Genomic DNA, 21,747 nt, shown 5'->3' with positions numbered 1-21,747 from the left:
TTATTAATGCTGAATCTTTCTACTAACAATAAAAGCATATTCAAACCCACTGAAGGTGTCACTAATCATTATGTTCAAATCCATCAGAATCATCGATCACAAAACACTGTAGTTTCAGTGTTTATAATAGAGCTTTTATTTACTCTTATTTCACAGATAAGAAAAAGTGAATTGTGAAGACAATAAAGCCTCCACAAAATAGCATTTTAAATCTTGTGTGTGACTTATCCTGGCTTCATGGGGTAGCCAGAACTCAGCTAGACACTAGGCTGATTTATGCCATGTAAAATGTAAAAGATGTGTCTCGTATAAGATGATTGTTTTGTCTGTAAACTTTCTAAGTTACAATGAAGCCAATTTGTTGAATTGTGTTTGATTTTATTCCTATTAAGTCGTGTTTAATGTGTGTTTTAGGTGTATTTTTAATCAGTTAGACTTTACAGCACTTCACAAAACCCCCACCATAGATAAGTGTGCTGGAGGTGTAACTGCGGAGTTACACAGACACACCATTGCACAAATATAAATGCTCACAAGAGCACTGGCTCTCCTGACATGACCATGTAGGTAACCTCTGACCTTAATTTCAGGACCCACATTTTAAAACAGTAACAACACTAATAAATGTGACAACCAACTCTGTTCTCCCTTCTTCTCCCACCACTGCCACAGTGTAGAAATACATATGGAAATCATGCATTCAAAATTGTGCTTAAGTCCAAAAGTATTACCATCAAAATATGCTAAATGTAAAATGCTCATGCAGAATAGCTCATTTCAGAATAATTTTGTCATAATTTGTTCATCACTTTAATGTTGCAGCTGGTAAAGGTGGACCTCATTTAAATTACTTTATATACAGCTGGGTAGTTTATTAAAGTTTGAATGTCTTATCTTAAACTACAATAATTCATTATCATTTTTTGTTGGTTGTATTATATTTGTGTTATTAATCTGAGCCTGCAAAGAAAAGAAAAGAAGAGAAAAGAAAAGAAAAGGAAAGAAAAAAATAGGAATCAAGTAAAAGAACATAGAGTAGCATAAAATGATAAATATTCAAGTAAAGTACCTAAAATTGTACCTCAGTATAGAACTTGAGTAAATGTACTTCAGTATCTTTCACCTGTTGTGTGTTAATCAACATGCAGATATAATTGACCTTTGGACTTCTGACCTGTTTGTGTGTTTGTTGTGTAACCAGCTGCAGTTACATAGTCTGACCACTAGAGAGAGCCAACAGCCTTTTATTACGACTGATTGACCTACAGAGCACAATGCAGTCATCTTTAACCTGCACACCTAAACACAACACAGTTATCTTCAACCTGCAAACCTGCAAAGAAAAGTCCAGTGGTTTGACAAATGCTTTTAGTAAATTGTTTCTAACTTATCAAGATCATTCTGAAAATTTAAATACTGATACACAATAAGCATCCTAAATGAATATCGTAGCACTAGAAAGTTGCTTTATGGCTTGTTTATGTTTGCATTTTTTGGTCCTAAAAATGTTTTTATGCTAAATCTTAATAAAGCTTTGAATACAGAAAAAAAGAAAACAAGATAATGATAAGATAATTTGTGTTTTTATTTTTCAGAAAATTACAGGAAAATGATACAACAGAGCCCAAATAGGTCTGTTGCAGCAATTATGAGAAATAAAACCAAATAAAAACTGAGAAGCTGTACTTCTACTTTTGATAAGATTAGTCTTTTATAGTTTTTCTTAAGTACATTTTATAATGTTTAATATGTTTGTGATTCATTTGTGGATTATTTTTAAAACTCTTCTCACATATTGACAAAGGACATGCTTTTACTTTTGAATAACTACTTTGACAGTATTTGGATCAATTTAAAACTCAAATCCTGACATGTGCATCTTAAGTGAATATACTTTTGCAGCACTCAACAGTTACTCTACAGCCTGTTTATGTTACCTATTTATTTTTTATTTCATATGCTGCGTTTTTGGTCAGACTGACTTTGTTGAATAAAAAGTAGAGGCAAAAATTAGGTGTTAAATTCAATTTAGTAAATTACATGGCAACAGAGAAAATAATGCATCACATAAAAAAAAAGTAACGTAAAACATAAATAAATGAACACACATAAAATCTGTTGTCCTCATAGTTAATTTAATGGCTCATTCCTATAATGCAGAAACATTTCTGTCCCTGCAAATGACTTCTTTGTATGTTCTTTAAAATGTGTCAAATGTTTATAACAAATACCTTAAATTATAGATATCTATCTATCTATTCATTATTATTCTTATCTTATTTATGTATTTATTATTTATTTATTTGTTTTGTTTTTTCATTCATTCATATCGTTATTTTATTTTTCATCTTTTCTTCTTTCTTTTTTTTAAATTTTCACCATTTAGCCTACTGTGTGTCCCTGAAGTCATTTTCCACCTTTTAGTTGGTCGTTTCTGGCTTCCTACAAAAAGAAAAACAAGACAACAATTCCACTGAGACCATTTTCAGGAAGTGACATCAATTTTTTGGAGGGAACTTTAAGGAGTAATGTTTGGTGAGCATTAACTTTCACTCATGTTTCATGATGTTAATCTGTTCATCACACTCTTTGAGTCTGACCCTGTTTAGGGCTAAAGTATAAAAATCAAGTTGTTCCCATTAAAATAAAAGTAAAATTGTATTAGATATAACATTTTTATTCATATGTAAAAAGTTCGCCAGCTAAATCTGGAACACTCACAGAGCTGAGACTTACTGAGCTCAAAATGTTCAACCCTGTTACAGACCAGTATGAACCAGTCCTCCCATAAGGGTTATTATTAGAGTGCCTGAGATTGGCCAATATGTTTTCCTGACAGTTAAACATGTCACTATTCTTATTTAATTCAACACACACACACACACACACACACACACACACACACACACACACACACACACATAGAAATCCTCCTTATTTCTAAAGTTATGAGACCATAATAATAAATGTTTCTGTAGTTTTCTTGAGTACTTTTTACACTGCACTACACTAGACTTAGAGAAGCTTTGACTCTTTTTAGTGTGTGGGTTTAGTGTGAAGTGACTGTGTGTCCACAGTGTGTGTGGTCTCAGTCCTCAACACTGTCTGCTGTTAATATGAGACTCACATGTCACTCAGCACTGTGGACTGTGTCTACGATAATACTGATACAAGTTTGTGTCCTGTTATCTCTGGTAGTCAAAGCAGACACAGAGCCTCTATGACGTCTGTCTGTTACACGGACAGCTGACACATTTATCTATTTATAATACCTATTTATTTATCTTTATTTTAAACCCATGAAAAGAGCTTTAAAACAAATTGTTATTATTGATTATTCCGTTTTTATTCTATATTATTACATTTTTTATTTAAAAATTTTACTCAAAAATCTGGCTTTGAAATAAATAGCAGAGGATTTATTAATTTTTAGAGCTTTAAAGAGAGCTTTAAGAGCTTTTAACTGAATGACAGAGCATCATTTAATTTTTATTATTATTTTATTCTCTAAATTATTTTTTCTATTATTTTTATAACAAGAGCTCTCAAACAAATAACAGATGATTATTCAACTTTTATTATATTTTATTTAAAAAAAATAATAATAAAAGATCTTCAAAACAAATAACATAGGATTTTTCCATTTTTATTCTATTTTATTTAACTTTTTTGTCTTATTACAGTTATGTTCATTATGAGTAATTAGTTATCAATATTACACCATTTTACATATATAAACTTATATATCATCATGATATGTATCATAGCTTTTTTCTACAAGTTTATTTGTATGTACTGTATCTGTGCACTTATGTGTAAGTTATAAAAAAAATAAAAAATAAATAAAACAAATCTTTACAGAAGGTCAAAACAGATAACAGAGGTAAAACAGTTGGTTTATATAGTGAACTTTCCTTCAAATAAAGAGGACATGAAATCATAAAATAAAATACACCTAAATGTGAATACTTTTCCGTACGGATATACAGATACAGCTTTTTGTTTACCTGAATAAATGAATACACTGAGCATGTTTTATGTACAGCAACCTTATTTATAAATCACATAGAGACAAACATGAGAAAACCAGCTGAAAGCTTTCACATAATCTCTCACTCATTTGTTTAGATCATAAAAAAACTTTTAAATTATTTCTTATAATTGTAACTTTTTAATATTTCCAGTGATTTATAGACAGACCAAGATGTTCAAGAAAAAAGGCACAAAATAAGTTGAGATAAAATTATTTTACAAGTATATCAACTGTTTTATAGTTCAGTCAGGACCACTTTAGTCAAAGAAACCTTTATTTCCATTTGCATTTGGTGGTATGGCTCTGTTCTGGGGCCTCTCTGCCTTTCCCAGGCCTACGCAGAAAGCCTAAGGCAGAGAGAGTGCACCTCCCTGCCCTTACACACGCAAAAGGAAACCTGAGGCAGCGAGAGCAGGGAGAGCAGCAGGAAAGAATCTCGGGAGCAGAACAGAGCAGCATCACTGCCAAACAGAAATGACACTGATAAGTCAGACACAACATGTAAAGGAGGAGCTGGGGTGGAGGTTGGTTGCAAAGCGGCTTGCACCAACAGTAGGCAGGCCAGAGCAGTTTAAATAGGGCGCCCTGAATGAGATTTGCCAATTGGTTGCATAGAAAGGAATCATGTGATCTATCAGCTGACTCCCTGCCATCAATCAGCTGCTCCATCAGTTGATTGGCTGTTTAAAATCAGCTGATGTAGCTAGGATGTGAGCTGAGCTTGACATTGTGTCATGTCTGAACTAACGTTACGTTCAATTTATATTTTTGTTATTGTGTTTGCTGTTTTTATGTGTATAAATAGTGAAACTTCTTGTTTGTGTTATTACTTCTTTCATTTTGGGTTCTTGGCAGATTTATATTTGTTAGTGAATGTGCAAAATTGAACTGAATTAATCAAAGCAGTATTAAAGTTCAGTCATAGCACCAATACTAAAACATCTTTCTTTTTCAAAAAGCTAAATTTATCCAAAAAAAAGTCAGTTTTTCCAATCAATCGATCAATCAATCAATTTTATTTATAAAGCCCAATATCACAAATCACAATTTGCCTCACAGGGCTAAAATTGATTGATTGATTGATTGATTGATCAACATGATAAATGTGTTTTGTATTTGTCAACTCTCCCATCCCCCTACCCCCGACAGCAACAGGTGAGCCGTTGCCGTGATAACTGTATCTTATGTATCAGCATCACAAAACTGGTCTGTCCGGATACCACATCACACTCTCTCTCTCTCTCTCTCTCTCTCTCTCTCTCTTTCTCTCTCTCTCTCACACACACACACACACTTGTTTTTTTTGTCGCTTTGATTAGTAATCATAGATTTTCACTTAAAATCTTTTAAGAAACACGAAAAGGTCTTCAGAAGTGTCAGTCTCATGAACAGATTAGACAGATATTAGCTGCTTCTGTCTGCTGCTGATCTCTTAAAAGCACTCAGAGATTTTTCAGACACTTGTTTTACTGTGCTACAAGCTGTTGTCAGGCCAGTGTGACTCACTAAAACCATTTTACACTCTAAGACAAATCTTGATGAAAAAAAAACATGATCATTGAACTATCATTCAAACATAGGATTAATTGACCTCTGACAGTTTTGCAGATATGAACCTGATGTATAAATGAATCATGGTCTTGCACCATCACCACTGCTGTCACACTGTGGGCCCACCACTCGCAGGGACAGAGATCAGGGCCAGGTGCATAGTGTGCTGGGCGGCAGGCAGGGGCAGGGCCCCTGGCATGCTGATCCCCGGCGTCGTGGACTGGCTTTGGGGATGTGGAATGTCACCTTTCTGGTGGGGAAGGAGCTGGAGCTGGGAGGTGGAGCGGTACAGACTAGATATAGTTGGGTTAACCTCCAACCACAGCACTGGTTCTGGAACCAAACTCCTAGAAAGGGGCTGGACTCTCGCTTTTTCTGGAGTTGCTCAGGGTGAGAGGTGCCAGGTGGGTGTGGGGATACTCACAAGCCCCCAGCTGAGTGCCACTGTGTTGGGGTTCTCCCTGGAGAAAGAGAGGGTCACCTTGATGCGACTGCGGGTTGCAAAGAGAATGTCTCTGACTGTTGTTTGTGTGTGCACAATGACGGGCAAGAAACCTGGAGGGGGGTGATTGTGAGGAACAACCTGCCTGATCGGAACCCGAGTGGTGTTTTGTTATTGGACTTCTGTGCGAGTCATGGACTGGCCATAAAGTACACTATGTTCGAGCACAGGGAGGTTCATAAGTGTACCTGGTACCAGAACACCCTGGGCCAAAGATCGATGATCAACCTTGGGGTTGTATCATCAGATCTGAGGCCGTGTGTCTTGGTCACTCGGGTGAAGAGAGGAGCAGAGCTGTCAATTGATCACCACCTGATGGTGAGTTGGATCAGGTGGCAGGGGAGGCGGCCAGACAGACCTGGTAAACCCAAACGTGTAGTGAGGGTGAACTGGGAACGTCTGGCTAAGGCCCCTGTCCGTGGGGTCTTCAACTCCCACCTCTGGAAGAATTTCTCCTGCATCCTGGGGGAGTTTGGGGACATGGAGTCTGAGTATCAGACTCTGAGTTCGGGGAGGCTATGGAGAAGGACTTTTGGTTGGCCTCAAGTTCTCTCAAGTTCTGGCAGACGGTTAGGCGCCTCAGGAAGGGAAAGCAGGGCTTGTCTCAGGCTGTGCTCAGCAGAGAGGGAGAACTGCTGACCAGAACTGGGGACATCGTTGAGCGGTGGAAGGAGCACTTTGAGGACCTTCTGAACCCGGCCGTCATGTCCTCCGTGAACGAGGCAGAGCCTGAAGACTTGGGGGAACTCTCGCCCATATCCCTGGCAGAGGTTGTTGAGGTAGTTAAAAAGCTCCCCAGCAGCAAGGTGCCAGGTGTGGATGAGATTTGCCCTGAGATGCTGAAGGCTCTGGACACTGTAGGGCTGTCTTGGCTGACACACCTTTTCAGTGTTGTGTGGAGGTTGGGTACGGTGCATGCAGAGTGGCAAATCTGGGTGCTGGTCATCATTTTCAAAAAAGGGGACCAGAGGGTGTGCTCCAACTATCAGGGTATCACGCTGCTCAGTCTCCTGGGTCCGACCGATTGTCGAACCTTGGATTCAGAAGGAGCAATGATTCTTCTCCTGGCCGTGGAACAGTGGACCAGCTCTTTACCCTTGCGAGGTTGCTGGAGGGGCCGTGGGAGTTTGCCCATCCAGTCTACATTTGCTTTGTGGACTTGGAGAAGGCTTATAACTGCGTCCCTCGGGGGGTCATGAGGGGGGTACTGTGGGAGTACGGGGTACCGGGCTCGCTGCTACAAACCATCCGGTCCCTGTATGACCAAAGTGAGAGCTGTGTCCGCATACTTGGTATGAAGTCAAACACGTTCTTGTCACTGTACTGTTTGTGATTTTCATGGACAGGATCTTGAGGCGCAGCCAGGGGGAGGAAGGATTCCAGTTTGGGGACCTCAGAATTGCATCTCTGCCTTTGGCAGATGATGTGGTTCTGTTGGCTTCATCACACCGTGACCTTCAGCATGCACTGGGGCAGTTTGCAGTCGAGTGTGAACCAGTCGGCATGAGAGTCAGCACCTCCAAATCTGAAGCCATGGTTCTCTGCCGAAAACCGATGGATTGCCCTCTCCGGTTTGGGGGAGAGTTACTGCCTCAAGTGAGGGAGTTCAAGTGTCTTGAGGTCTTGTTCACAAGTGAGGGTAGAATGGAGCGTGAGATGGGTCAGTGGTTTAGTGCGGCTACTGCAGTGATGCAGGCGCTGCGCCAGTCCGTTCAGAGCTCGGACATTTGGAGGGAGCTCGGAGTAGAGCCGCTGCTCCTTCGCGTCAAAAGGGGTCAGTGGTTCGGGCATCTGATCAGGATGTCTCCTGGGCACCTCCTGCTGGAGGTGTTCAGGGCACGTTCCACTGGTAGGAGGCCTCGGGGCAGACCCAGAACAAGAGGGATTACATATCTCATCTGGCCTGGGAATGCCTTTGGGTCCCCCCAGGAGGAGCTGGAAAGCGTTGCTGGGAAGAGGGATGTCTGGGGTGCTTTGCTCGGCCTGCTGCCTCCGCGCCCCAGCCCCGGATAAGTGGGTGAAAATGGATGGTGGAACTGACAATCTCGAAAATCACATTTTTACTTTGTTTATGTTTATTGAACAGTACATTTATGTCACTACTGCAGGAGTTTTTCTTCTCACAGCCTCTTTTGGTGATACCTCTCCAATTCTTTGGCACGTTCTAGAGGAGATGGTGGATGGTCTGACATGTAGGTGAGACAACTGCCAGGTTGCAGACCACTGTTCGAGTACAACAAACAACAAAACCTGTTGTGATTTAGCAACTCATTGCACTGCATTGCACTGCATTTCCAGTGGCTATTTCAGCCAACAAAACCTGAAACAAAACAAACCTTTTTTTTTTTTTGTTTGTTTGTTTTCCTTAAATAACCACTTACTGTGTTGCCATGGAGGATAGTTTAACAGACACTGGGTATTTTAAACCAAAACATGATCTTTTCCTAACCATAACCAAGTGTTTTCTGTGCCTAAACGTAACCATATGTAATCCACATTGCTGTTGAAAGGTAACAAAACATAAAGTTTCTATGTATCCACTGCATAATAACATATAAATATTCTGGTGATTGGGTCGGCCATTTCACATATTTCCATTATGTCTTATAGTTGTATCTAAACTGTTTTGTGAATAAACTGAAACTGAACTCAAAAACCATCATTTTAAAAATGCTATCTGGCTGCCAGTTGTCATAGCAACACAATGTCAACTTTCTGTTTTTCCCACAGTCAGAAATAAGTACTTTACATTTCAGCATGAGCAGTGAAAACTAGTTGCCTTACAGCTTTCCGTTGACAGGTGATGTTAACTGCACAGCACCTGTTGGGTCCCATCTGCAGGAAAAACTGTCACCCTTTGGAACAGTGCCAAAAAAAGAGAGACGTCTCAAGACGAAACACTGATCTTTAGCCAGCAAACATATTGAATAATGGAATGAAAAAAATGAAATGAATGCTGTCATGTGTTTGTCACATGTGAGACAGTTTTACTTTTGAACAGAAAAAAAGTTTACCAGCGGTGGAATGTACATTTACTCAAATGCTTCAGTACAAATTTGAGGTACTTATACTTTCCATTAAGCATTTTTTTTTCTCATGCAGTTCTATAGTTCCACTCCACTACATCCCAGGAGTGAATATTTTACTTTTTACTGCACTACATATATCTGACAGCTTGAGTTACTTTTCAAGTTGAATTTTTTTCCCCACAGAGCAAAAGAAAATGTAAAAGGACAGGAAAACTAATTAGTCACTTCACTGAAACTTGATTGGCAACTTTTTATCAATCACTGAACTGGTCATAACTGGTAGGTGTATGGCACCTCTACACAAAGCTTTGTTTTAAGGAGTCACTGGTCAGAGAGGTTGGGAACCACTGCCTCAAAACAAATAAATCCCAATTTCATGGATATAGGACGATATAGTCAATGCACAGTATATTTTAACTCTCTCAAGACCAACTCAACAATAACACAGCTCAGTCAACTACCAATCGCCACCATTTGTCCCATTCTTTTACCATTGTACTGCCTTTATGTCACATTGGAGTCACTGTAATTACCAGTTTCTGACTTGTAATTAACATTCACTCTTAAATTTGTGTTTGTTTGTTTGTTTGTTTTTAAAAATAAATAAATAAATAAACTAAAGTATCTCACATCAGCAAAGTATATACACAGTGCAGTGGTGGAGGAAGTATTCAGATCCTGCTGCAGTAAAAGCATTATTACCACATTGTAAAAAATTAAGTAAAATTAAAAATGTTCTTTTAGTAAAAGTATGTAAGTATAATCAGGAAAATGTAGTTAGTGTTAAAAGTGTGAAAATATCCCCTGTGTCTGTTTTATATACAGTATTGGGGCGACTAAACTACTTTACTAGAAGGTAAGCTGGAAAATAGTAAATAAATTACATTTTATTTTATTTATTTTTTTGCCATTTTTTGCTTAGCTATACTGAAACTACAAACCATTTTGTGCAGAGTGGGAAAAAATCAAAAAAGATGTAGGCCTAGTAAGCAGCGATCTCAAGAGCTGAAAAATGAAGCCAATGCAAAGTGTCAAATCTGCAGTTCCGCTAATGGCCACTTGAGGCTGCTCCAAGTGCAAGTTAATCCCCATAGACCTCCCTGTTAAAATGTTCAACTTAACAGCAGAAATAAACATATTTACAGCGTGGGACAACTGTACAGGGGGGTGAAATTTTATATAACTCACCTGTTTATGTTTTGTTAAGGTTTAAAGTTATACATAATTTAGGGCGGCCTGTTTTGACTCACAGGCTGTCTGTGAGGCGTTTCTATAGTCTGTGAGTCAGATCCACCCCTCGCTTCTCCACAGCTCCACCCTCTCATCCACTCACTTCTGGCTCCAAAAATCCAAGTGGCGATGGCCAAAATGCCAGACTAGAGGCTTCAAAATGGCACGCAACAAACCAATGGGTGACATCACAATATCCATTCTTTTATATCGTCTATGAGGCCTAGCCTACTTTTGCAAGATCTCATACAACTTTTGACCTGTGAAAAAGTGAGCACTGTTTACAATAAATTCAAATGAGTGGCAGGTGACTCTTGTATTATAATTTTTTTACAATTTCGTATCATGTACATCTATAGTTTGGCATTCTAATATTTATTCAATCAACGTCATACACCATGGCTGAATCACCACTGAATTATGTTTTGATTTTGAAAGATGAATCAATGTTGATTTTGCAATGTTGTTTCATAAACTTCAAACATTGTTTCAAAATTGTTTCAATGCTGAAACAGGTCTTTCTGAAATTTTAATGTTGAGTTATTATGATTTTGTAAACCTTTTCACAACCATCAGAATTAAATGTTGTTTCAATGTTGTTTTAATGTTGAAACAACAACATATTGACATAATTTCAACTACATATCAACATTGAAGGTAAGTCGTGTGCCAGCTTGGTGCATGTCTCCCTGAGGTATCTTTGCTGTAGTTTATCTTCTTCCAGAGTGAAGTAATTGGTAGCTTGCTAAGCTAACCTATGCTTTCAAAGTAGCTTCTCCAGCACTGATTATGATCCCATTAGATGATTCTGACTCATGCATTCATGTAAAAGCAGGATTTTACTGTTGAAGTGGGTTGAGATGGAGCTCATTTTGCACAATTAACTAAAGATAATTTTCTTGATTTTTCCAGCTGTATCTTTAAAACTGTGTTTAATTTACCATATATCATCATATTTTATAAACTCTTTGTTTTGTGTGCAGAAATTCAAATCTGTAAAGTAACTGAAGCTGTCACGTACATGTTTTGTTACCTTAGAATGAGCTGTTCAAATCTATATAGGGAGCAGGTCCTCATCTACAGAGATCACCATGTTGAACCGCCATGTTTCTACAGTAGCCCAGAACGAATGAACCAAACACTAGTGTAGTATCTGACGTACACTAGCTCTAGATAGGGCCAGTCCTGTTTTTGCTTAGCCACCATAGTTAGCAGCCCTTCGGCAACAAGCAGCAATGAAAAACACTTTTTTTTTTAACATGAATCAGCTTTATTCAGTGTTTTTACAGGTTTAAATCAGCGAGTCTGTTTGTCTTGGGGAGGAAGAGACCTCTGTGGATAATGTGGGTCCCAGTAAAACCCTCCTGAATGTCTGGATCTTAAATCATCAGACAAAAAGAGAAGAAAGGTGAGCAGTACTGCTTTATTCAGTGTTTATTTAAAGCACCTAGTCCATTTTGGAGAGGAAGAGACCTCCGTGGATAATTCAGCTCCTGGTAAAAACCTCCTGAACAATGAACTCTTGAAGGAATTCTAACCAGAAATTTGAGCTGTTGTAATCTGCAGTCCTCCCCACTAGATGCCACTAAGGCCCCCTAAATCTTACACACTGGACCTTCAAGTACAGTACTTGAGTCAGAGTATTTAGTTACCTTCCACCACTAACATGGTGCTATATTCATCACACTTTGCAATCATGCAACCATTTTTCCAACAGCAAACACAGGAATCCTGTGTCTACTTTCCATGTCAAATGACATGACTGCAGCAGTAAACTACAAAAATGGCTGACACTTCCAGATCACTTCCTGCTCCCTCCCTGACTGTCAGTCATTGCTCTTGAGCAATGTGCTTTGAGAAGTCTGTCTCCACTGCACATCTACAAAACATCCCCACCTTTTCAGCTTTAATCCATTTTAGTTTTGCAACCTTTGTTGAAAATAGTTAACAAACTAGCTTTAGTTTGAATTTTAAATGATCGCTGTGTCAGCAGCCTTAGCGTCCTCTGCACTCTCACTGCATGCTCCAAACTCAACTGTGGTTGAGCGGGGCAGGCCTCAGGCTGCAAGGCAAACAACTGTTACCTACAAATCATCCGTCACTATTGGAAACCGGTTTTTCACCCCCTCCTCCCTTTCTCTCTCCCTCCCTCCTTCAACCACCACCATCCTCCCTCCTCCTTCTCCCTCTCTGTCAGAGCACATGTCAGAGCCGCTGCATCTCAGACTTTTTTTTAACATCTTTTTGTGCTGCTAGAAAAAAAACAGAAAACAGGGATGAAGTGCACATGTGTTTTTGAAGCTGGTTGGGAAACAGTGAGCCGGAGCAGCATGTGCTCGTCATCCCCCCACACTGCCGACAGGTGTTGGCTTCATGTGACTGCCTGCCTGTCCGGACAACGCTCCAATGAAGGAGGAGGAGGAGGAGGAGGAAGAGGAGGAGTGTGTAAAGTTTCAACAACTGTGTCAACTCATAGTGTTGGGAAACCTCAGCTCAGATCTCCTTTCTCCGGCTTGGTGGAGACTTTGGGGAGTTTGAGGATGCCTCTTCACCTCCTCCTCCTTCTCCTGCTCTCCGCTGGATGAATGGATGAATCCACCCTTTTGTTGGCGATGGTTCGTTCCCCAGCAACAGCTCCATGGTTACAGTCCAATAAATAACATCACACTCTCTCTTCTCCGTCTCTGGTTTTCAGGCCAGGATGCAAAAGAAGATGTTAACTTTTCGTGTGTTTTTTGCAAATTTCTTCTGTTTTGTCTCTTGATGCACCAAACCTCCCTGCGAGGAAAAGAACAGGTTTAACTTTAAAATTAGTAAATGTGACTCATTTGTTTGAACCTGAGCTGATATTTGAAAGTTGAGCAGAAACTGCAGATGGAAATGAGCACATAGTCCCTGATGACATGAGAATCATTACAAGTTGTTAGGGATGCAGATTTCACTGTTTTATATTATTTATAAGGTGGTAGTTATCAGCAAATTAGGGACAGTATAAAGTCATTTGATTCTCTATTTTTGTTTTATAACATAAAGCATCAAGCTGAACCAGAACAAAAAACCCTCTGGAAGTCGGAGTGTTCTCATGTGTTCATATGTAAACCAGAATCACCAGAATTCATATATAACCCACATTATCATGAAGGCTGGGGTCACAAATGCAGTGACAGGAGTAAAGAAGTATAAAGACTGAAAGAAAACATGAAGAGGCACATTGGGGGTGTGGATTCCACTGGTGTCCCGTGTGAAACCAATGGATGTATAAAGAGAACTGGATACTGCGTTGAAGGAGGGCCCCATTCATTCCTGTGAAAACTGCTCATTGGTACATTAAGTCAAAGCAGCTTTATCACTGATATAAAATTACCTCGACCCTCTGTGTTGGGGTCCGCAAAGCAAGTGCAATAAAAATTTACTGCGGCCAAGTGGCTAACTTCTTGTTTAGAGCTACACTAACTTCAATAGGGATGAAAATAATTCTAGACTTTCAAAATTGTATTGGACTGAATGGATCAAATCCCGGTGCTGAAGCCTGTCATTTTGCGGGAGGGTGTGAAGCTAGGAAAAACAAACATACCCACTGATTTACAAACGTCTGTTTCCCAGGGGGCCCAGTGGCATCTACGTGACGGACCCAGAAGTTGTAATTTCATGTTTGTCCACAACAAAAATTGGCTTCAAAGCCCGGCATTTAACAATGTTTTGCGATATTTTGAAGTAGTTGTCATTGTCATTAACTACACTTACTGTGCATTCAAACCAACAGCGACCAGAGCTTCCAGAACAGTGGAAGTCATTCATTTTCAATGAGAGCCCGGCGACTTGGGCGACTTGGGCGACCTGGTCGTCAGCCGTGTGTTAAAACTCGTTTAACTTTATGGTAATGAGCTCTGACGTGGTTCGGCGACAACCAATCGGAATGCTGACGTGCTTCGATGAAGCAGGTCCCAGAGAACAAGCCATGTAACTTTGGTTCCTACAGCACACTTGTTCTGACAATGGATATCAAGAAGTTTATTACTTGCGTTCGCTCCCACTCAGTCCTTTATAATGTGTCGCTGTTCGGTTACAGAGACCAAAATAAAAAGAATGAGGCTTGGGACCGCGTCACAGAGGTAGTTGGTTGGTCTGGTGAGTTTTAAAGTGTGTAATGTTAGTAATAGAGGAGAGAATTGCAGGCTAATGTTGCGACGTAGTCTTCCTTGCTTGGTTTGAATGGGATGACATACTTTTTCTGTGTTCTTTGACCAAACATAACTTTCTGTAGGCCAACTATGAGCTTTTTGACTGGACAACAGCAAGCAGCAACTACGCTGCTTTCAAGCCAGTAGTCCGCTTTGCGGCTCCTTTAAATTGACAAGCATGTTTGAACATTCAATGATTCACGTGATGAGCGACTAGAGCGCCCAAAGCTGCCACAAATATTTTTCACAGTCGTGCTTATGGCTGTCTGCGAGAGACTTTGCCTCTTTGGAAGCTTCTGGTTTGAACGTATTATTCATGTGTCTTTTCCTAAACTGAACCTACATAACTTTACTTTGCTAAACTTGTCCTACATAACTTAATGTCAAGTACGTAAGGTGACAATGCCCAACCAGGTTTCTTTCCCGAAATTAAACCTCCGTAACTTTTCTTAGCTAAACCTATCCTATATAACTTAATGTCAAGTATGTAAGGTGACAATGGCCAACCATGTTACTGAATGTAACTTTACTTCCCTAAACCTAACCTACATAACTTCACATTAAGTATGTAACATGACTAGGCCCAACCATGTTTCTTCTCCTAAACCTAACCAGTAAGGGTGCTAATTCACTGGGCATTAATTCTTTAGATATCATATGAACTGCTGTATGAGGAGACATTGTAGAAGTAACCTCAAATGTAGAGCTGATCTTTTGGTGCATTCCATTTCCACTGGGAAGCTGGAATTCCCAAATTCCCAGTCTGAAATTTTAACTGTAACGCCCCCTGAAGTCAGATTTCTGCCTTGACAAGTCAGAGAAACCTCACCAAACCTGACCTTAAAATCCAAAGTGGCTGTAGTAGTGAAAGCTGTAGTAACATTTTGTTTATTAGCACTTCTGTCTGTTTTGTGTCTCATTAAAACAGTCCTACACACAGTATAGTCCAACCTCTATCTGTAGACATGTCACTACGGTGTTTGTGCAAAATACAGCATAATATGTCGTTAGCAGCTGTTATTGCTAACAATGGCTAACCTGGCTGGAACTGCTATTGCTAACAACATCTTGGCTTTTTGACATGTTGCACTCGAATGCAATTAATTTGGGTGTGACATCATTCCCAGCTCTGACCTCCAATTTTCATTGTAACTGAAACACAGGATTTAGCAGGTATTTTTAGGTGCATTCCATTTGCGCTGGGAGGTCTGAATTTCCAGGTTCCCAGCTGGAAATTTCAACTAGAACACAACCAAAGTCAGATTTTCGCCCCAGAAAGTCTGAGTATCCAAAAGAATTCATCTCAAAATTCAAGATGCCCGCTCGGCACATCAACAGTAGTGAAAGCTGCAGTAATATTCTGTTTATTAGCACTTCTGTCTTAATTGTGTCTCATTTAAATGGTTATACACACACAGTCTTGTCCAACTTCTATCTGTGGACATGCTGTTACGTGTTTGTATGTGCAAAATGCAAGGTAATGCGTAATACAATATTGCTTTAAAACATCTTGTTTTTCTGATTTGCTGTACTGAAAAGTGGTCGTGTGTGTGTGACGTCATTCCCAGTTCCAACCTCACACTTCCGAGATAAATGGAAAACAGATATTTAGCCTATTATGTACACCATCTTAGTTCAGAATGTTAGCATGGTACCTAATTATCAGTAAGCACAGAGTCCAGCTGAGGCTGATGTGAGTGTCATTAGTTCTGCAGGTATTTGGTCATAAGCTACAGTATTTGACTCATTAATTTTGACCTGATGATGGCACTAGATAAGTATCATCGATCACCTAAGTTAATACAATTCATTCTGAGGGGAGCATTAATGATGAACCACATTTCATCACAATCTATCTAATAGTTGTTGAGATGTTTCAGTCTAGACTACAGTAACTAAAAACATGCATGATGAACTGAATTTAAACTAAAATTAATTTATTTATAACTTTACTTCTTGGAGTCTGCTGCCTAAGAAAGTAATGAGCCACTGAGTTAGGGTATATTATTTCATCTATAATCTTCTTATATAAATCCGTAAAGTTTTTATCTCTACATCTTTAGAACAATAAACAGTAAAGTTTACAGTACAGTTTACAAAACAGTAACTAACTCATTTTAATGTTGTTGAATTATCCTTTTAAAAGTGTGTGTGTGTGTGTGTGTGTGTGTGTGTGTGTGTGTGTGTGTGTATGAGTAAAAGGCTCGTATCTCAATAGATTAATCTGAATTGAAAAGTGACCGGTTGAGGTGAAAAGGAGTGATTGGATTAGTGATGTAATGCCTGTTAGCTGCTTTGGTCTGTGTGTGTGTGTGTGTGTGTGTGTGTGCGCATGCCTGAGCATGTGCGTGTGTGTATGCAGATAATGAAATGGAGGCTCCTGCAGTCTGTCTAACTCCATCCTGGCTTCAGAGATCTCTCCTCGCCTGATTGTTGCAAAGAAAATTTAAAAAGTGTATTTACCTGCCTGTATAACTAAGCTGGCCTGAGGAGGCAAAGGGTCTCCTACACCCAGCTCAATGCATTTTTGAGGTATTAAACATGTAGCTGCAGAACAACTTTAGCATACTTTCGTGAATTATACATGGAATGAAAACATGATAACTTTACTGTTGCAGACTTGCATGTAACATGTAACATGTGGACCTATTAAACAAATTAAATTTATTAGCTACAGAGGCACTTTTCTTAAACCATTATCAAAGCCAGGCTGGCTGTTTCCCCCTGCTGCCAGTCTTTATGCTAAGATAAGCTAACTCCATCCTGGCTCCAGAGATTTCGTATCATCTTACTCCTGCAAAGAGAGCAAACAAAGTGTATTTAACTGGATGTATAATTAAAGTTTTAATAATACAAGCTAGCTACAAGAGGTGAGTGGCCCTCTACGCCAAACTCAATGCACTTTTTGAGGTATTTAATATGGAAGTACAGAACAACGTTAGCCTATTTTTTAAACATTATATATATTACTAAAAGAAGAAAACTCTTAACAATCGTTAACAGTGACAGACGTGTGGACAAATTAAACAAATAAGATACATGTTGATGCATTTTTTAAACTACAGGCTAGCTGATTCCCCCTACTTCAAGTCTTTATGCTAGGCTAAGCTAACGCCATCTTGGCTCCAGAGATTTGTCCTTGCCTCACTGCTGCAAAGAAATTTTAAAAAGTGTATTTACCCGCCTGTATAACTAATCTTTATAATAGTAGAAGCTGGCCTCAGGAGGCAAAGGGTCTCCTTCATCGAACTCAATGCATCCTTGAGGTATTAAACATGTAGCTGCAGAACAACTTTAGATTGACATGGAATGAAAACATGATAACTTTACTTTTGCAGACTTGCATGTAACATGGCCTTACATGTGGACCGATTAAACAAATGAGATAGCCTGTGTGTTTATTAGCTACAGAGACACTTTTTAAAACCATAATCAAAGCCAGGCTGGCTGTTTCCCCTTGCTGCCAGTCTTTATGCTAAGATAAGCTAACTCTATCCTGGCTCCAGTGATTACTTATCATCTTACTCCTGCAAAGTCAGCAAACAAAGCGTATTTCTCAAACTGTACAACTCATCTTTTAGTAGTAGAAGCTAGCTGCAGGAGGGAAAAGCTTCCTAAACCAAACTCAAAGCATTGACTGTGTCATTTAAGCACAAACTTAAGTCCTCCTATCAGCCCTACATCAAACTCAATGCACTTTTTGTGGTAATTTAAGCACAAGCTAAATCCTGTTAACACCCAGTCTCCCCATCAGCAGCAACAGGCAAAACCAGCCTGAGAGACTCTTCCTGCTCTGCTGTAGGCGCCTGCAGGGGAGGGATGGTGGGAGAGGGAGGAGGAGGATGGGAGGAGGGGTCTGTATCTGGAGATGGAGGGCTGGCAGGGATAGGGGAAAAGAACAACACATGTAGCGAGCAGGGAGGAGTTGAGGCGCTCGTACTGATGTTTAAATATAGTTTGCAGCTACTGCTGGACTGAAGTTTAAGTCTGAACTGAGAGCCAAAAGCGCAAAACTTAACTGCTGCTGCTGCTGCTGCTGAGTTATTTATACACACACACACACACACACACACGCACGCACGCACACACACACACACACACACACACACACACACACACAATCCTCATCACTGCGGACTGGACTTAAAGCTGCTGATTAAAAAGTGTTAAGTTCACTAACTTTACTTTTGACATTATGGTTTCAGATAATTTAATAACTTTATGAATTACTTCCTTTAAAAAAAATCTTATGCAAAAACCCTCTGATTTGAATATGATATACATATGATGACATGTAATTTTTTATAAGGAATGGCATTACTTTTGAGGTTTAAAATAAGATTTTAAGATGGATTCAACTTCATTTTAAGGTTTGAAGGTGGAACTATTTTGATTTTAAAATTCAAGGTTTAATAATTTTACTTTTGACTTTACTTTTAAAATCTGAAGATGAAATTAGTTTATTTTTTACATTTTAAAGGTGGTATTACTTTACTTTTCAGGTTTTAAAATAAATGACTTTACTTATAAGATGAATAACTTAACCTTTAACTTTACTTTTGATTGTAAGATGGTATTATTTTAATTTTGACTTTACCTAGATTTTGAGGTGGTATTACTTTACTTAGAAGGTTTTAAGGCAAATTACTTTTAAGATGGAATGACCTTTACCTTTGACTTTACTTTTTAGATTTAAAGATGGATTTCTTTTTACTTTTACTGTAATGTTTTAAGGTGGCATTACTTTACTTGTTACTTTAGTTTTTAGATTTTAAAGTGGTATTACTTTACTTTGAACTTTGCTCTTAAGATTTTAAGGTGGTATTATTTTACTTGCAAGTTTGTCTAAGATCATTTACTTTACTTTTAAGATGGAATTACTTGACCTGAAAGATTTTAAGGTGGTATTACTTTAGTTTTGGGGTGGAATTACTAAAGTTTTGACTCAACTGTTTGGATTTAAGGATGGAATTATTTTACTTTTAAGGTGGAATTACTGTACTTTTAAGGTGGTATTGCTTTACTGTTAAGGTTTTAAGATGAATAACCTTACTTCTAAGATATAACTGCTTTATTGTTTTTAACATAGTTTGAAGATTTCAAGATTGAATTATTTTACTTTATAGGTTTTCCAGTGTAATTACTTTACTTTTGACTTTACTTTTAAGATATTTAGATGGAATTACTTTACTTTTTCCAAATTATAAATGTAGTCTGACCAAGTAACTAAGTGTAACTTTACTTTTAATGATTATTAATCATGTAACATGGACATACTTGTCAGCTGTTTTATATTTATACGCTGGACTCCCTTTAAAAATAAGTAAGAAACGATTTTTTACTTTTTTTGAAAGACAATTTTACCCATATGACTACAGTGCAGTTTTATTTACAGTTAGAGGTGGGTGGAAACATGATTAGTTGTTTTTATTTATAAACAAAAAGTTATTTCCCAAAAATATTTAGTTATCAGACAGGAACTACATTATTTTTTTAAGGCATTTGAACATAAAACGATGAATCTCTTTAGTTTTGAAGGCACTGTTGTTTCACTAAACATTATGATGTTTTGGTTTTGCAGAAATGTATACATAATTTAATAAGTTCTCATTCTAATAAAATTTAGAAGCCTTCGTGTCCTCATTAAGTGTGAAAACTAAATCCTAACTTTTCCAGCTCCTCTATAGAATTACCACCCCCTCCACCCCTAAAAAGACTGACGGTTGACATCCTCGCTTCCTCCCCAAAGCTCGCGATATCTCCCTCCGTCCCCGCTCCGTCCTCCTCTTAAAACTCGCGATAGGTACGTTGAGCCGTCTTTTCACTGACTGCAGCGCGGATGGTTTCTTATCTTTTAGCACCTTAAACTCTATGTGAAATGATAAAACAGACGTTTGAAGCGCGTTCTGGTACAGAGTGATCCGGCTGAGAGGAAAGACAGTAACTTTTTCTGGTATGGTACAGTGATGGAGTGGAGTTAAAGTTGCGGATAAATCAACTTTCAGGTGATATTTTTAGATGATAACTTGCCTAAAGTTACATTATAACTCTTGTAAGTGCGTCATGTAGTCACTGAGGGTGGATGTTTGTTGCGCAAAGTGGTGACAGATATATAAAAGTAAGAAAAAATGCTGGAGCTTTTGATGAAATGCGATCGTTTTATTTTCCTTTAGGATGATCAACAAAGTGGGTTTACTTTTTCCTCCATCGCTGCTGCCGGGGTCGTTACAGAGAGGACAGGAGAAGTAATGCGGTAACGTGTATCTGTGCGTAAAGACAGAGATGCTTGGTGGCCACGTCCCCTTGGAGACTGGAGAGACAACACGTGATGAGCTTTACTTATCAGGTTTAGAGGGAGAGAGACACTGAGACACGCCGAGGGAGAGAGAGAACACGGTCGGGAGCCCGGGGAGGAATTAAAAAAAGAAAACTACTAAACATTTTTCCTCTCGACGACTCTTTTCCTCGAGTCTTTTTGCTCTTTTTTTCCTCCGGGAGAGGAGAGAGGAAAAGCACAGGAGGAGGAGGAGGTGGAGGAGGGAGGGGAGGAGGAGGAGGGAGGAGGAGAAGCCGGAGTAAAGTTTGTCCAAGTTTGCACATCCCTTCGGAAACGCCATTTTGATTCCTCTCCTCTCCGGAGCAAGTTTGCAGCCTCTCTTTCTTTCTCCCTTCTTTTTATTTCTTCATCTCCCCTTCATCATCCACCATCACCGCCGTTCATCATCATCATCATCGCCCCCCACCACCATCATCATCCTCGCCACGATGTCTCGGCGCAAGCAGCCCAACCCCAACAAAGTCAAGCGTAAGTCTGCTTCTTTTTTTTACCCTCTCCATCGTTACATTTTGGTGCTCTTCTGCCTTCGTGTGCTCGCTGTGGTCGATGTTTGACATGTTGGGGGAAGTTTGGACTCTTTGGAGCTGTTAAAGTAAAGTTTGAGTTGAGATGTGGACACGGGGAGGGAGGGAGAAGAGTTTTTCTCTCTCCTCTCCGTGTTGCTTCCTAGTTTGATGCGCATCCAAGCGGTGGAATTCAACCCCAGGTCTCTTCCTCATTCAGCTAATTATCGCAAACGACTTGTTTTGTGACTTTTATGTTGCAACTTTATCCCCCCGCGTGCACGTTTCGGGGCTGTTATGTGGTGTTTTTTGCCCTCGCGGGGGAGGGTGGCAGGAGAGGGGGGGTGGGGGGGGGGTTCAAAGTCTGCTCGCGCCGGAGTC

At 39.3% G+C, this 21,747-nt stretch overlaps 1 protein-coding gene across 4 annotated transcripts in view; it reads left to right on the top strand.

Moving 5' to 3' along the window:
* The first annotated feature begins 20,405 nt into the window (after positions 1-20,405).
* rreb1a (ras responsive element binding protein 1a) overlaps positions 20,406-21,747 on the top strand; it is a 99,438-nt gene continuing 98,096 nt past the window's right edge. For all 4 annotated transcript variants that reach the window (XM_050057345.1, XM_050057344.1, XM_050057347.1 and 1 more), the window contains exons 1-2: positions 20,406-20,531; positions 20,700-21,331. In XM_050057345.1, the coding sequence (XP_049913302.1) occupies positions 21,292-21,331 (40 nt within the window). In that variant the 5' untranslated portion in view covers positions 20,406-20,531; positions 20,700-21,291. The remainder of the gene's footprint in view (positions 20,532-20,699; positions 21,332-21,747) is intronic.

The sequence above is a fragment of the Epinephelus moara genome, chromosome 11 (genome assembly GCF_006386435.1).
Source record: "Epinephelus moara isolate mb chromosome 11, YSFRI_EMoa_1.0, whole genome shotgun sequence".
NCBI lineage: Eukaryota > Metazoa > Chordata > Actinopteri > Perciformes > Serranidae > Epinephelus > Epinephelus moara.
This window is presented reverse-complemented; position numbering and strand designations above follow the sequence as displayed.